The sequence below is a fragment of the Narcine bancroftii genome, chromosome 5 (assembly GCF_036971445.1).
Source record: "Narcine bancroftii isolate sNarBan1 chromosome 5, sNarBan1.hap1, whole genome shotgun sequence".
NCBI lineage: Eukaryota > Metazoa > Chordata > Chondrichthyes > Torpediniformes > Narcinidae > Narcine > Narcine bancroftii.
This window is the reverse complement of record NC_091473.1, coordinates 144,843,943-144,859,907: the sequence shown is the minus strand read 5'-3', so window position 1 is coordinate 144,859,907 and position 15,965 is coordinate 144,843,943. Positions and strand designations below refer to the sequence as shown.

The window sequence follows — 15,965 nt, the reverse complement described above, 5'->3', positions numbered from 1 at the left end:
CCTGTGCTCATCAACACCTCCTTTTGCTTTAACATTCCTACTAAAATTCTTTCATACATATCCTCTCTTTTGTAATTTGGGAGCAGGCAATTCTAAACCTACTGTAATCAGCCAACTTTGCTACATACTGTGGCTGCCCCTTACTTACATTACTCTTTCCCTTCACCATGAGGTAAATATTAAATTGTTATATAGTACTGGATTCATGTATACAAACTGAATAGTACATAAGCATATATTCTACATATTTTCTATGATTAATTAACCCCTATATTCCAACAGTCCCCCTTTTGGTCTCAGTGTCAAATCATCCAGATTCCTCATCCCCTGCTCATTCACCAAAGTTCGCAGTGGATGTGTCAACTCACCATACGAAGGGATAAACTGCCTACTATAACCTGTCAAACCCAAAAACGAAAGCATTTCCTTAACTATCTTAGGTTTTGGATGATGTAGTATCGCTGTACGATGCACAGGGGATATCCCTGTACCTCCTTTGTCACCTCCCTTTCGGCTTCTCCTAGATACCATACAAGCCTGATTTTTTCCAATCCTAGCGGCACCTTCCCTTGACTTTGCAACTCTTTCCATATCTGATCGTACCATTTCATAGCCTTTACTTCCTCACCCTTCGGTAGTCCTCCCATTAATTGACTCCTTGTTTTTTCCCACTGCTGGTTCACAGATGGAGGAATCCATACACATCCCCCATACTCCTGACATTCCTCTCCTTCTATCTTACATTCCTATCTTTTTCCCTTCAGACCTCATAATTCAATCAGTCTCTCACCTGATAGAATTTCGCCCCCCGTCAATTTACCTTGAACCTTCACACTTTCCTACAAACACAAAAGGAAAACATCACAATACTAAAACAAGTAACTATTATACAATATTGAACAAGGAAAAGTTAGCACACTACTAAAAAACGTAAATCTAAATCTATTTGGCCAAGAACTCTAACTTTTATATCTATGTCTCTACTATGGGACTCTAACCCCTATTTCTCTAGAGGGACTCTAACCCCTGTTTTTCCAGGGGACTCTAACCCCCGGATTTCCAGGGGACTCTAACCCCCGTTTTCCCCAGGGGACTCTACCCCCCGGTATCTCCAGGGGACTCTAACCACCGGATTCTTCTCCAGGGGACTCTACCCCCCGATATCTCCAGGGGACTCTAACCCCCGGATTTTTAAGCTTTATTCCTTGGCTTCTACTAGGACTTTTGCAGAGTGGTGACAACACTCAATTTTATCGTTGCCAATAGCAGAACTTCGTTTAAACAGGCGTCTGCTTACCTCCTTTTGTTTAGTGGCCACTTGTTGTTATCACCACACCACAATCGACCATTGTTTCGTCTCTTTCTCTTCCGTCACTTCTCCATCTTCATCACGTCGGGGTCACCAAATTGTCGGACTCTGGCTTTACCCTACCCTCAATTTAGTCTATGTGTCGTCTGAGTCCAGCGTGCTTGTTGAATGAAGTGATAGGAGAAGGTATTCGGTTCAACAATCAGTTTATTACACAGCACAAGAATAAAGCTTAACAGAGCTCAGGTTCAGTTGTTAGTTCATAGGTCACTGCTCAGTGAGCTATTCCCCAAGACTGACCTCTACTGTCCAGTCTCTACAGTTTATATAGCTCAACCTTATCATACAGAACAAAAGTTGGCTTTCTTTGCTAGATTTCATTATCATACAGAACAAAAGTTGGCTTTCTTTGCTAGATTTCTTGCATAAGATTTATCACAAGTAACTTCCTGCTCTGCAGTTATCTGGGGTGTAGAGCTCCCATCTTAATCCTCAAGGCCAGAATATCCTGTTGTTTTAATCAGAAATCAATTCATACCCCAGATATTTCTAATTATTTCTTTGTTCTCATCTGGCCATCTGTTCTACTCAACACCTCCTTCTGTCTTAGCCTTCTTACTGAGTTAGTTTCCATTCTCTTTGTTTCTGACAGTCTCTGTCAGGATTCTCTTTGTTCTTGTCTGGCCATCGTCTCCTGTGCTCATCAACTCCTCCTTTTGCCTTAACTTCCTACTAAATTGTTTAATACATATCCTCTCTTTTGTAATTTGGGAGCAGGCAATTCTAAACCTACTGTAATCAGCCAACTTTGCACATACTGTGGCTGCCCCTTACTTACATTACTCTTTCCCTTCACCATGAGGTAAATATTAAATTGTTACATAGTACTGGATTCATGTATACAAACTGAATAGTACATAAGCATATATTCTACATATTTTCTATGATTAATTAACCCCTATATTCCAATAAACCTCATGTGGGGTGGGGAGTAACAGCTGCATGTCTATTTTTTCTGTGAGTACAGGCTGTTTGGCAGCTTCATCTGCCTGTGTGTTCCCCTGTGCTTCAGGACTGTCAATAATTTGATGGCCCCGTACATGAACTACAACTATCTCCTCTGGTAACATAGGAGCATCTAAGGATTGAACAATTAAGTTTTCATGGATCAACTTTTGTCCTTTCCCAGTTATCATTCCCCGCTCTTTCCAAATCTTTCCAAAGGTGTGCACTACACCAAAAGCATACTTTGAGTCGGTATAGATTGTGCCCACCTTTCCCTCTAAACCCTGGAGAGCTCTGCAGAGGGCATATAATTCACAGGATTGTGCCGACCAATGACCGGGAAGATGACCGGCTTCAATCACAACTCCTTCATTTCCATCCACTACACTATACCCGCTATAACGAATGCCGTCAATGCAGCGGGAAGATCCATCAATTTTTCACCCTCCCGTAAAGGTTCATCACTTAAATCATCTCTAATTTTTGTCTGTAAATCTATCACTTCTAAACATACATGCTCTAAATCAGTGGGGACAGTATCAGAATCTGGAAAAACCAAGAAGGGGGCTGGATTCTGTTCTTTGTTTATAATCAGTGTCAAATCATCCCTATCCATTAGGATCGCTTCATACTTTAAAATTCTAGAATCAGTAAGCCACTTTCCGGCACGTTGTAAGAGAATGGGGCAGACTGTGAGGGGTATGAACTAACATCGGGGCACCAAACGTAATCTTTCATCCTTCTTCAACTAAAATAGCAGTGGCTGCAATTTCTTGCACACATTCTGGCCAACCACGACAAACAGGATCTAAAATTTTTGACAGAAAGTCAACTGGTTGTCTAAAGCCTGCCCTTTCTTGCGTTAATACTCCCATGGCCACACCATCTTTTGCATTGGTATATAGGTCAAATGGCTTATTTAGGTTGGGTAAAGCCAAAACTTGGGCACTAATAAGACGCTGTTTCACCAAGGTAAAATCTTTAATCTCCTCCTCCGTCCAGACAACAGTTTCACCCCGCTAGAGTCGCAAGTTTATCATAAAGAAATTTGACCAGGCTAGAATAATTCTCAATCCAAATTTAACAGTATCCCACTAAACCAAGGAATTTTCTAAGTTCTCGAGCACTCTTTGGAGGTGGGATCTGCAGAATACCGTGTGTTCTCTCTGGACTTATCTTCCTAATTCCTTGACTAACCAGATGACCTAAGTATTTAACTTCAGATTGAACAAATTGTAGCTTTGATTCGCTCACTCTAAGACCCTTATTCCCTAGAAAATTCAGAAATTCAACAGTGTATTGTTTAATCACATCATATGTTTTTCCCGTGATTAATAAATCATCAACATATTGTATTAATTGACAATTCTCTCTCCGAGGGGCTTCATCTAGTACCTGTTCTAAAACTTGGCCAAACAAATTTGGGGATTCTGTAAAACCCTGGGGAAGGACTGTCCACCAGTATTGATTTTTCCGTCCTGTAAAAGGATTCTCCCACTCAAATGCAAACATGTCCCTACTGTCTATTGCCAACGGACAGGTCCAGAAGGCATCTTTGAGGTCAATTACACTAAACCACTTACTATGCGGATCATTTTTACCCATTAACGTATAGGGGTTAGGTACAACCGGATAACGGGTGAGAATGATTTTGTTTAACTCCCTCAAATCCTGCACTAATCGATAGGTACCGTCTGGTTTTTGGACAGGTAAAATTGGGGTATTAAAACGTGACATACAAGGTTCGAGTATACCATCTTTCACCAATTGGTCAATTACTGGCTGCAGCCCCTTTCGGCCAGCCATAGGAATTGGATACTGTTTTCGTCTAATTACTTGGTCCAGGTCTTTTAAAGTAACTTGCAGGGGAGGAACATCTAACCCTCCTCTATTGCCTCTTTTTGCCCATACTCTAGGATTTATTAGTTCCTGATCCTCCTCTGTTAGGACATAAAATTGAACCCTGATACCTGATCCCTGTGGTCTGGTACCGATAGCCAATTGGTCTTGTAAATCTCGTCCCAACAGGCAAACTCCAGCTTGGGGAACTAGTAAAATATCCTCTGTTATTATCTTTTCTCCCAAATGTATCCTTACATTCTTTAGTATAGGGACCGTAAAATCTCTTCCTCCCACTCCCGAAATCATCACTGTCCCTTCTGTTTTAACACCCTCGGGCCGTTGTAAAATACTAGACCGGGCTGCCCCAGAATCTACTAGAAAAGTCATCTCGTCACCGTGGGGTCCTACGCTTAAATTTACCAATGGTTCTCCGTGCAGCCCCACGGTGTGTATTGACTGAGAACTGTGACCCCCCCTATTCATAATCTGCCTCCATCAATGCATAAGATCGCGTCTCCCTGGCTCGCATTGGGCATTCCCTCTTAAAGTGTCCCTCCTTTTTACAATAATAGCAAACTAATGCTCCTGTTTCCCAATTTCTACCAGGTCTCCACGGGGTCCCGGGGATGGTCGTCGTCCCCAGAATTCTCCTCTACCCCTACCTCTGCTCTGGTCTCTACTTCCCCCCCCGGCACTCCTCCCAACATCCAAGAGCTGGCACACAGCTCCTAACATTTCCCTGCTGTCCCTCCACAACTTCCTTGACTGCCTGCATCCAAATCTTAGCCTTTCCTTTCTGTGGATCTTCAGACCTCTGGACGTATGCCCTTAGTGTGATCTGTAAAAGCTGTGTTATTCCCTGTTCAAGCCAATTCTCTGTCTTTTGTAATTTCTTCCTGATATCCGGGGCTGAATTAGTAACAAAGCCCGTCAATACCAACTGTTCACCTGCTGGGGATCCTATATCCAACCCCCCATATTGCTGTATGGCCGCACGCAATCTATTCAGAAATGCAGAGGGGGTCTCCTCGGGACCTTGGGGAACCTCAAATGCCTTCTTAAAGTTCTGTCCTTTTGGAACAGACTCCTTCATTCCTTTTATTATATTAACCCTGTACTCATCCATTAGTAGTCTTATCCCAATTTGGGTTTACCAGGGGAAATTTAGCTTCTCCAGGTATTGCCTCTGGTCCCCCTTGGTGTTCCCTATCCCAGACTCTAATCCCTGCCTGGCGAATCATTCCATGCTCATCCAAAGTAAACAGAGTCTTAAAGATAGACATTAATTCATCCCAGGTATATATATTAGGTCCCAAAAATTGATGTAATTGTTCTGCGCATCCCTGAGGGTCTTCTATCAGAGAGGTAATTTCCTTCTTAAAATTGCGCACCTCTGTACTGGTCAGAGGCACGTTTACGAACCCGAGACCCCCCACATCCCCTCCCAAGGGAACCTCTCGTAAAGGTCTCATCCAGTTAATTTCTGGCTTATCCCCTCCTCTATGATGTTTAGCTTCCTGCCCTCCGGGAGACAAATCGAAGGGTCTCACACTGTTCTGAATAATCAAAGTCTCCTCCCTCTCATGTCAATTGAGGCGGTAATCTTGTACTCTGTGAATGGGTCATCATACCACCCCTACTTTCTTCTTCTTTCTCTAACTGTGGAGGAGGAGGGGAAGGTAAAGAAGGGTAAAGCGTAGGTGAGAGGGGGGAGATAGGAGCCGGCACAGAGGGAACATAAGGTGGAGAAAGGGAATGTAACACATCCCATCCTTGTATTTCAGGAACAAAAGGTTCCTCGTCCTTCTTGTTCTTACATTCCTTTTCGCTCAAAATCATTTGATCAAACGATCCACTGAGCCAACAGGCTGCATATTCTCTGCTCTCGGTATTACCTCCTTGATTTTGGTAGAGCCAGATGTTCAATGCCTGACACAGACCACCAAATGGGCCAAGAAAATTAGAGGAACAAATTTGTAGAGAGCTAACGTATATGTGTGAAAAACATAAGGTAGTGATCATGGGAGATTTTAACTTCCCACACATTGATTGGGATACCCATACGGTTAGGGGGCTGGATGGGCTGGAGTTCGTTAAATGTGTTCAGGATTGTTTTCTAAATCAGTTAGTAGAAGAACCGACTCGGGATGGTGTAATACTGGATCTCCTGTTAGGGAACGAGCTAGGTCAGGTAGCGGACATTAATGTTGGAGAACCGATTGGGTCTAGTGATCATAACTCTGTTAGTTTTAGGGTAGTTTTAGGGAAGAGCAAGGAGGGGCCTAAAGTTGAGGTTCTGGATTGGAAAAGAGCAAATTTCGAAGGAATAAGAAGGGATTTGGGGAGTATTGAGTGGGACAGGATATTTTCAGGTAAGGATGTTAATGAAAAATAGAGGATATTCAAAAAAGAAATTTAGAGGGTACAGAGTAGTTATGTCCCAGTCTGGATCAAAGGAAAGGCTGGAAGTCATAGGGAGGCTTGGTTTTCGAGGAATATTGGAAATTTGGTTAGGAGAAAAAGGGAGGTGTACAAAAGGTATAAAGAGCAGGGAGCTGAGAAGTTGAAGGAGGACTACAAGGAGTGTAGAAGGAATCTTAAGAAAGAAATTAGAAAGGCCAAAAAAAGGCATGAAGAGGCTTTGGCTGACAGAGTAAAAATAAATTCAAAAGGTTTCTATAAGTACATTAAAAGTAAAAGATTAGTGAGAGATAAAATTGGACCCCTTGTAGATAGCGAGGGTAGGCTGAGTGAGAAGTCTGAGGAAATGGGGGAAATTTTGAATGATTTCTTTGCCTCGGTATTCACTAGGGAAGAAAATGTTGAACCAGTTGAAGTAAAGAAAAATAGTGGGGAGGTCATGAAGCATATAAGGATAACCGAGGAGGTAGTGATGGCTGTGTTAAAAAAGATAAAGGTGGATAAATCTCCCGGACCGGACAAAATATTCCCTAGGACACTCAGGGAGGCTAGTGGACAGTTAGTGGGGCCAATAAAAGAGATATTTTGGATGTCACTGGCCATGGGGGTAGTGCCAAAGGAATGGAGGGTGGCGCATGTGGTTCCTCTGTTTAAGAAAGGGTCCAAATGTGAACCTGGGAATTATAGGCCTGTAAGTCTGACATCTGTGGTGGGCAAGTTGATGGAAAGTGTTCTGAGGGATGCTATTTACAAATTTTTGGAGGTACAGGGATTGATAGGGAGTAATCAGCATGGTTTTGTCAGGGGTAGATCATGCTTGACAAACCTGATTGAGTTCTTCGAGGTGGTTACAAAAAAGGTTGATGAAGGGAAAGCTGTGGATGTTGTCTATTTGGACTTTAGTAAAGCTTTTGACAAAGTTCCCCACAGGAGGTTAGGAAAAAAGGTGGAGGCATTAGGTATAAATAAAGAGGTAGTGAAATGGATTCAGCAGTGGTTGTATGGGAGGTGTCAGAGAGTAGTGGTAGAAAATTGTTTGTCCATTTGGAGGCTGGTGACTAGTGGAGTTCCTCAGGGTTCAGTCCTGGGTCCACTATTATTTGTTATATATATTAACGATCTGGATGTAGGGGTAGAGAATTGGATAAGCAAGTTTGCGGATGACACAAAGATTGGTGGTGTTGTGGACAGTGAGGTAGATTACCGTAGATTAAAAGGTGATTTAGGAAGGCTGGAGGTGTGGGCTGAGAAATGACTGATGGAATTTAATAGATAAATGTGAGGTGCTACATTTTGGAAAGGCAAATTTAAATAGGTAATATACATTGAATGGTAGACAATTGAGGAGTGCAGAGCAACAAAGGGATTTAGGAGTTATGGTAAATAGTACCCTCAAGGCTGATACTCAGGTAGATGGTGTGGTGAAGAAGGCATTTGGAATGTTGGCCTTCATAAATCGGAGTATTGAATTCAAGAGTAGGGAGGTTATGATGAAATTGTACAAGGCATTGGTGAGGCCAAATTTGGAGTACTGTGTACAGTTTTGGTCACCAAATTATAGGAAAGATATAAACAAAATAGAGAGAGTGCAGAGAAGGTTCACGAGAATGTTGACAGGATTTCAGGGTCTGAGTTACAGGGAAAGGTTGTGCAGACTGGGGCTTTTTTCTCTGGAGCGTAGAAGATTGAGAGGGGACTTGATAGAGGTGTTTAAGATTTTAAAAGGGACAAACAGAGTAAAGGTGGATAGACTTTTTCAATTAAGAGTGGGGGAGATTCAAACAAGAGGGCATGGTTTAAGATTGAAGGAAAATTATAAGGTGAACATGAGGGGAAATTTCTTTACGCAGAGGGTGGTGGGGATGTGGAATGAGCTTCCGGCAGACGTGGTCGAGGCGGGATCATTGGTTACATTTAAGGAAAGACTGGATCGTTACATGGATAGGAGAGGACTGGAGGGGTATGGACCGGGTGCTGGTCAGTGAGACTAGGAGGGTGGGGATTTGCTACGGCATGGACTAGTAGGGCCGAACTGGCCTGTTCTGTGCTGTAAGTGGTTATATGGTTATACATCCAGTCCTCGTCAGATCTGAACTTTGGCCAATATACCGAACTCCCTTTTATCGGATTCTTAACCCATTCCTGATAGCAATACCTGACCATGGTCTGTTTATCTTTTCCACGGGTTTTCCCCGCACCCCAATCAGATAACATTAATCCTAATGGACTATGTTTAGGTATCTGATCTTCCCGTCCTTCTCCAGGACTGTTTCCCTTGCTACTTACTCCTCCCATACTAGCAGGTACATAAAATTCCTCTTACCGGGATCCAGAGCAATTCCTAGCGCGCTTCCTTAACATTCTCCTGTCGTTTGTTCTCAAGGTCTCTTCTCGGATATCACTCGCTTCGTCCACTGACCAGTCACCCGTAGTCTGGGAGTCCAGCTGAATCAGCCGGGGTGCACCTACCCTCGTCGTCGGGCACTCTGTCAGTGGAGTGAGTGGGATCCCGGACGAGCCCCCATTTGTGAGAAACAAGTACCTTCACAGATTTCACTCGAGACAAAAATTGAGAACAAAGAACATTTATTGTACAACAGTGCAAAGTTGGGTGCTTCCCCTTACCATGGGAATACACACACATACTGGGGCTCACCCAACTTTTATACAGTTCATTTCAGTGTAGAGGTACCCTTCCCTCCTTAACATTCTTCTGCCTCCTGGATTGGTTTGGCATTTGTTTGCCTACGTCCAAGTTTCTGTAAACTTGAAAGACTATGGGGTATCCTGTCTGGGTCCCATCATGTCATTGTCCTCATTCATGAACTGCCTTTGTCCTTATTCACACATCTCAACCCCCAGGACTTACTAAATATGCAGAACTTGCTAATTCTTTCTATCACTATAAGACCCTTATTCTATTATACTTGCGTAACCCTTCCTCACACTCTTATCGGAATTCATCCCTACTCAGCACTTACTTAACTTCCTCTAGTCCAGTCCAGTATTCCTTATTTCATTCATACAACTTTACTTCCTATATTCTATTATCTCTCACAATACTGTTGTCACTAACTACCAACCCCCTCAATTTTGTCAGGGACTAAAAAGACTTTGTTAACACTAACAAAGGAACAGGAATGGCAGAAATTCACCAGACAGTGGTAAATTCAAAATAATAATTTTTATTAAACTAATAAGAACATTTCTTACTTTTGTCTAACTTAACTCTATCTTAAATCCCACTATGTGCAAATATATGTGTGTCTTTGTGTGTATGTACATGTGTACACGTGTGTGTGTGTGCACGTGCGTGTGTGTGTGTGTGTGTGTGTGTGTGTGTGTGCGCGTGTGTGTGTGTATGTGTGTGTGTGTAGGTGTGTGTGTGTGCACGTATGCGTGTGTGTGTGTGTATGTGTGCATGTGTGCATGTGTGTATGTATGTGTGTGTGTGTATGTGTGTGTGTGTGTGTGTGTGTGGGGGTGTGTGTGTGTGTGTGTGTGTGTGGGGGGGTGTGTGTGTGTGTGTGTGTGTGTGTGTGTGTGCGCGCGTGTGTGTGTGTGTGTGTGGGTGTGTGTGTGTGTACATGTGCATGTGTTAAAGTCCAAAACTCTGAAAAACCAATTTTAAACCTTCAGCGTCATTTTACTCTTGCTTGAAGGTCTTAAACTTTCAGTTTGGAAATAATTATAAAATGCTTTTAAACATCATATCTTCAGGCCTCTTTCAACCCTTGATGAACTGTCTTTCATTGAGATTTTCCTTTATACGGAAGTGACCATTTTCTGGGAACAAATGAGAAGTGGTTTTAATTATTTAAAAGCCACTTATGTTGTATCTCCTGTGAACAGGAAAGTACAAGCCCTGTTTTTCCAGGAGGTCAAGTTTTATTCTTCTTCAATTTTCTTCTTAAGATTCACAAAATTTCCTTCCACTACGAGGCTCCACTTTTATTTTCAAAAGAGCAGCTGTAAAGTGGCTTGCCTTTAGAAATCCATTTATTTTCTGATTAGGAGGAAAAACCCAACACCCAACCCCAACCAACCAATTTTCCCCTGCAACCGCTGCAACCGTGTCTGCCTGTCCCGCATCGGACTTGTCAGTCACCAACGAGCCTGCAGCTGACGTGGACATTTTACCCCCTCCATAAATCTTCGTCCGCGAAGCCAAGCCAAAGAAAAGGAGTAACACATAACAGCTCCTATTCTGGTTACTGTAATTTAACTCTGCCTTTTGCAAGGTTCCACCTCCTGCATGTGTCACAGGGTCTTCTGAACTGATCCAAAAATGTCTGAAATTTATGATATATTTCTTGCAAATCTGTCATGTCACATGGTAGGTGATGTCATTTCTGTCTTTGAAGTTCTTAAGGTCATTACACACGGATGTGCTAAACCACCTCTCTGTCCACTTACTTACTGAATCAAAGTAATTAACTTTGTTTGATGGTTCTCTCCTGGTTCCAAGCTGTCTGGAATCTACTAACAAAATGGCTTCTTGTGCACATAAGCAAACAATCCATTGCCCCATTTACCTCAAGAACCATCATAAAAATATTTATCTCTCCTCTTCAACTTCAATCAGCATCATTTTGTATTTCAATCTGGCTTCTGTGGTCAACAGGGTTGAAAATCCAAATGCATTTGTTGATGCTGAAGCCATCTACCAGCTGCAAAGAACCATGTGTGTTTAAAATGCAAATGTGTTGTCTTTGTCTCCCTGGCCACCCATAAGTAACTTACTAAACCATATCTAAATAAAATATAGTTTTAATATTAAGGATTAACATTAACATAGATTGGTTACACTGTTAAAAATTCTGCACACCTGTGTGTTTCCATGTGGAATGGAGGCATCTCGCTCCTGAGCTCTCACTCTCCAGCACCCTGTGGTGAAGCCAGTGGTTATGAGAGCTGTGCAAACCCTGGTCCATGCTGGGTTATCAGATCCCATCTGGGATGGTGAAGGTGCAATTTAACCCCAGTGTCACTGGGTCAGAGAATTGGAAGCTTCGTGGCAACTGCGGGACCTGGAGGCTGTGAATGAAGAGAAGGGATGGGAACTGGGTTCACAGAGAGTAAAGCTTTTGGGAGTGAAGGCTGGAAACCGTGACCTCAGGAGGTGGATGAGTGGGGTAAATCAAACTGGATTCATCGTGTAATCATCTGGAACAGGGGTCCCCAGACCTTTTAGACCATTGACCTCTTCATGGAGTCATTGATCCCTCATAGACCCCCAGTCATGTACAATAAATAAATATTATTAAGTTGATTTTCATTGCATCCTTGAAAATAAAGTTAAGGCTTTGCAACCAGCAAGTGATTACAATAACATTTAAAACAAAACCTTTGCTTCTGTCTGGGAAGATGCCAGCTGGGACCAAGTCTTCGGCATCGGCTGCAGCCGGAGTCGGCAACTTCATTCTTAACATCGGGTATGATGTCATCTGCATCAAGGAAGTCGGCTCCAGCTCCCAGGCAGGAGTGGGGACCTTGGGCTCCTGGGCAGGAGTGGGGACCTTGGGCTTCCACACAGGAGCGGGGACATGGGGCTCTAAATTTTTTTTGACCCCAAAAATTCAATTGATCCCTGGTATTTATCGACCCCCTCTCGACCCCAGCATTCTTCAACCCGTTAGATAGTCCCATCAACCCCCATGGGTCGATATTGTCCACTTTGGAGACCCTTAATCTGGAATCAATCAAATCAGAGCTACAGGTAACTTCAATTCATGTCTTTCTTTCTACATTAGATACTCAATAAAACTGAAGCCCGACATCTATCCTGTTCCTGTGAACCCTGCACTTGTTGGGAGAGTAATATAAAACTTCCAATGTGGTCGGAGCTAACATTAACTTCTTGTAACTCATTGGTTTCAGGTCTCAGTTACCCTGCCCTGGTCTCCGGACTGCACCGATGGACAATGCTGTGACTATTTAAACATTTCACGAACCTGTGATTTTGTATTTGTGCGTTCATATAACATTCCACAAGACATGCGGTATGGCTGTATCGCACACCCACCTGCTCCCTATCACCAGGTTTTGTCTGGTAGGTACAACGAAATCTTCAGTCTCAGGGTGGGTTGATGTTCCACTTGTGGGTTGATGTTCCATTTGTCTTTTCCAGGTCTCTCTGCCTTCATCAGACTGGGCATCGACTCCAGGAAGCTGGTGATGGGAGTTCCATGGTACGGCTATGACTATACTTGCCAACCCTTTGTTGAGGTAAGGTGTGGTCATTATATCTCCTAATTATTTAGGTTTGACCTCTAGCTGTGTTATTCTGGCCATGCACACTGTCCCTTTGGTCCTTTGAGGAGACTGGTTAGATTGTGTTACCCAGTAACCAGAGGTGAGATCATTCGCTTGTAGCTGGTTCCTTTGCCACATCACCGCCCCACTGACCATTGGAACAGACCCATCTTTTTCTGCTCAGGGAACCACTTCACACACTGTTCCACCCTCAACATATCTGCTGGCCCAGATTTTCCCATCGAGTTGAATCCCTTGAGAACCTGCTGAACGGTACAGATTACTCCCTTACCCTCTTAGAAGGACATCTTTTCTACCTCTGGCACATGGGCAGGGGATGGACCTCTCCACCAACACAACTCCTTTCATTCTGGGTGTTGTAGCCCTAGATTCTGCTGCTGTAAGAAATAAATTCTGGCCTCTATAACCACCTCATAATTTTATAAACAGCCAGAAAGCCAGCCCTCAGCATCTTACATTCCAGTGTGAATCGATCACCCCTCTATTCACATAATGGCCAGAAGATTGATCTTTTTTCTTTCTTTTCAACTCCCTTCATTTTTCTGCTTCTTCAGCTCGACATTTTTGAACTCGAGCTCAACCTGCTTTTGTTCACTCTTCAACTGCCTCTCCCTTCCCTCTTCCTCTCTCTTTTCTCCTCTTATTTCACTTCAAATACACTTTTATTGAACCCTAACTCCAGTGCGTGTAGCTCAAGTTTCTTATGTTCTCTCTCAAGCTCAAATATACACTTTTCTAGCTCAAGCTGTTCTAACTGCTGCTCGTGGGATTTACTCCTGAAAAATTTTTTTAATTACTCCTCACCAAACTTCCCCGCTTTTACAGAGGGTTCAGCTATAATTCTCTGGGTCTCTGTCTTTTTCATCGACCCCTCTACCCCCACAAGTTCAAATCTGCAGGTGTCGGTGATGCCAAAAACTTCTCAATATCCATTGCTGCTGTTTTTTCACCACACAAGCCTTCTAATTGCCTTTCAAAAATCAATTTAACTAAACAAATTGAAAATTCATCAATAAACTCCAATATTGGTTCAATCCCGGATGAATCCCAATTTGTTACATCGTAGAACGGCAGCAATAGACATTCACCAAGACAATTGTATCTTGAAAACATTATTTGTTATTAACAATTATTAATAATATAATATCTTACTTAACCCCAACTATGCACAAATGTATATAGGTGTGTATGGATTACCCAAACCATTACAGCTTAGGCACAATTTTGAAAAGTCAAATTCAAAGTTCATTCTTAGAAATCTTGTGATGAAACTCAAAACTTTTAAAACTATTTTTTTGAATATTTTATTTACGATCAACACGTATTACAAATAAAAAATATCACATTGTTACAGTTACTGATTAAATACATTAAATATATTAAAAAAGAATGAGGAAAAAAAAGAATAACTCTACAAAGGAAACCCATCTAAACCCTAACTAAACCCTCTCTCCAAATCCCCAACCCTTTCTACACCCCACTAAAAACTATCATGAACTACAAAATAAAAACTAACTTAAGAAAAAACATAATGAATATGAATATATATTGAGTTGGATTTCTTTAGGAAATGCTGGAAGATCCCAACAACATTTCACAAGAAAACATTATTTATTTTTAAGGGAAGACTTCTCTGGTCCGGAGGATTCAAAGGAATTATTTATAAGTTCAAACCTAATGTTCAACCATACGTGCTCCAAATCTGTAAAAATGTAGAATATTTACTTCTCAAATTACACGTAATTTTTTCTAAAGGAAAACAACTTTGAATCTCTGTTTGCCATCTTCCCAATATTAAAGAAACATCTGATTTCCAAGTAACAGCAATACATTTCCTTGCTATCACCAGAGCTAATTTAACAAATTTCAAATGAAAATCTGATAAGCGTAATTTAGGAGTTATATTTTCAAAATTCACCATCAACAATAACTTGGGATTCAACCGAAAAACAATGAGTCAACAACAGATGGTCCCCTCTGTTTAAACAGGTCCCTCTGAGTAAACATTCATTGTTTCAGTTGAACAATAATAAGGCTTTTATGGCTCTGAACGTAGGTGCCTTGGCGTCTGCTTCAAAATGGTGTTCTGTGTGTGTTTCCCGTTTCCAAATCCCACAATTAACTCTCTAAAACATCATAGACTATAAAAATGCAGATAAAAAATAACATCAGCCTGCAACAGCGGTTTGACATCAATCCTTTCCAAAGCTTTTGTTCTATTGAAACAGTCCCAGCACTCCAGCCTTCTTGGTTGTAGACCGAGTCTTCTCCAAAAACCCAGCTCATAGATGAGCAGCCACAGGAACAAGTATGGATCGTTCAAGTCACTGAGCGTGGTCTACAGGTTGATACTGGAACTGCTTTCTGCAATTTTGTTGGGATCAGAATAACTTTATTGACAGTTTATTCATACTTTTTCTCAGGCTGGCTTTTGTGCGTTGGGAAACGTCTCTTATAGAGGAACGCCATGCAGTGCTCGTAACGCACATAGACTCTATTATAAAGATATCATGAACCTCCTGCCGAGATCAATCACTGGCAGAATCTGGGATGACGTTCATAAAGCCCCTTTCTTTGTGTACATGGTAAGCGAGCACAGGGAAGGTCGATGCATTACAGGGTTCTGTTGGATGTGGACATTCCCTTAACATGACATGTACCTGAAATCTAGAGTGCACGTTACAAATTGGATGCAGGGAGTTGAACGATGAGAGGATTTATTTGTGTTTCCTCCCGTGAGTTTCGACACTGGCTCTTCACTGTCACCTGAAATTTCTTCCTCTTCTCTACTTGTTGAAGTCCTGATATTTCTGACATGGTTATTGGGTTTTGTCCCATGACGACAGAAACAAATGGGGTGATTCACCAAGTAGTGAGCTTAACGTGTGTTTGGGTGGATCATTCCATCGTTCTCAGAGCCCTGTGAGTGTAGGTTGTCTCCCACAACATTCATCCGAACAGCAATTTCAACTCACCGTTGATTTAGATAAACACAGCTTTCATGGAATCAGGATAATCATCTTAATGGAGCCAAAAACAAACTGCGGGAAGAATCAGCAGGGGTCGAGCAGTGACAGAGGGGGACAGGACTTGACCAAACAATTGTCAAAGA

General features: G+C 42.2%; 1 protein-coding gene across 3 annotated transcripts in view; it reads left to right on the top strand.

Moving 5' to 3' along the window:
- Positions 1-15,965, top strand: part of LOC138764049 (di-N-acetylchitobiase-like) — a 43,696-nt gene that overhangs the window by 23,219 nt on the left and 4,512 nt on the right. For all 3 annotated transcript variants that reach the window (XM_069939329.1, XM_069939330.1, XM_069939328.1), the window contains 3 exons: positions 12,458-12,629; positions 12,708-12,805; positions 15,277-15,438. In XM_069939329.1, the coding sequence (XP_069795430.1) occupies positions 12,458-12,629; positions 12,708-12,805; positions 15,277-15,438 (432 nt within the window). The remainder of the gene's footprint in view (positions 1-12,457; positions 12,630-12,707; positions 12,806-15,276; positions 15,439-15,965) is intronic.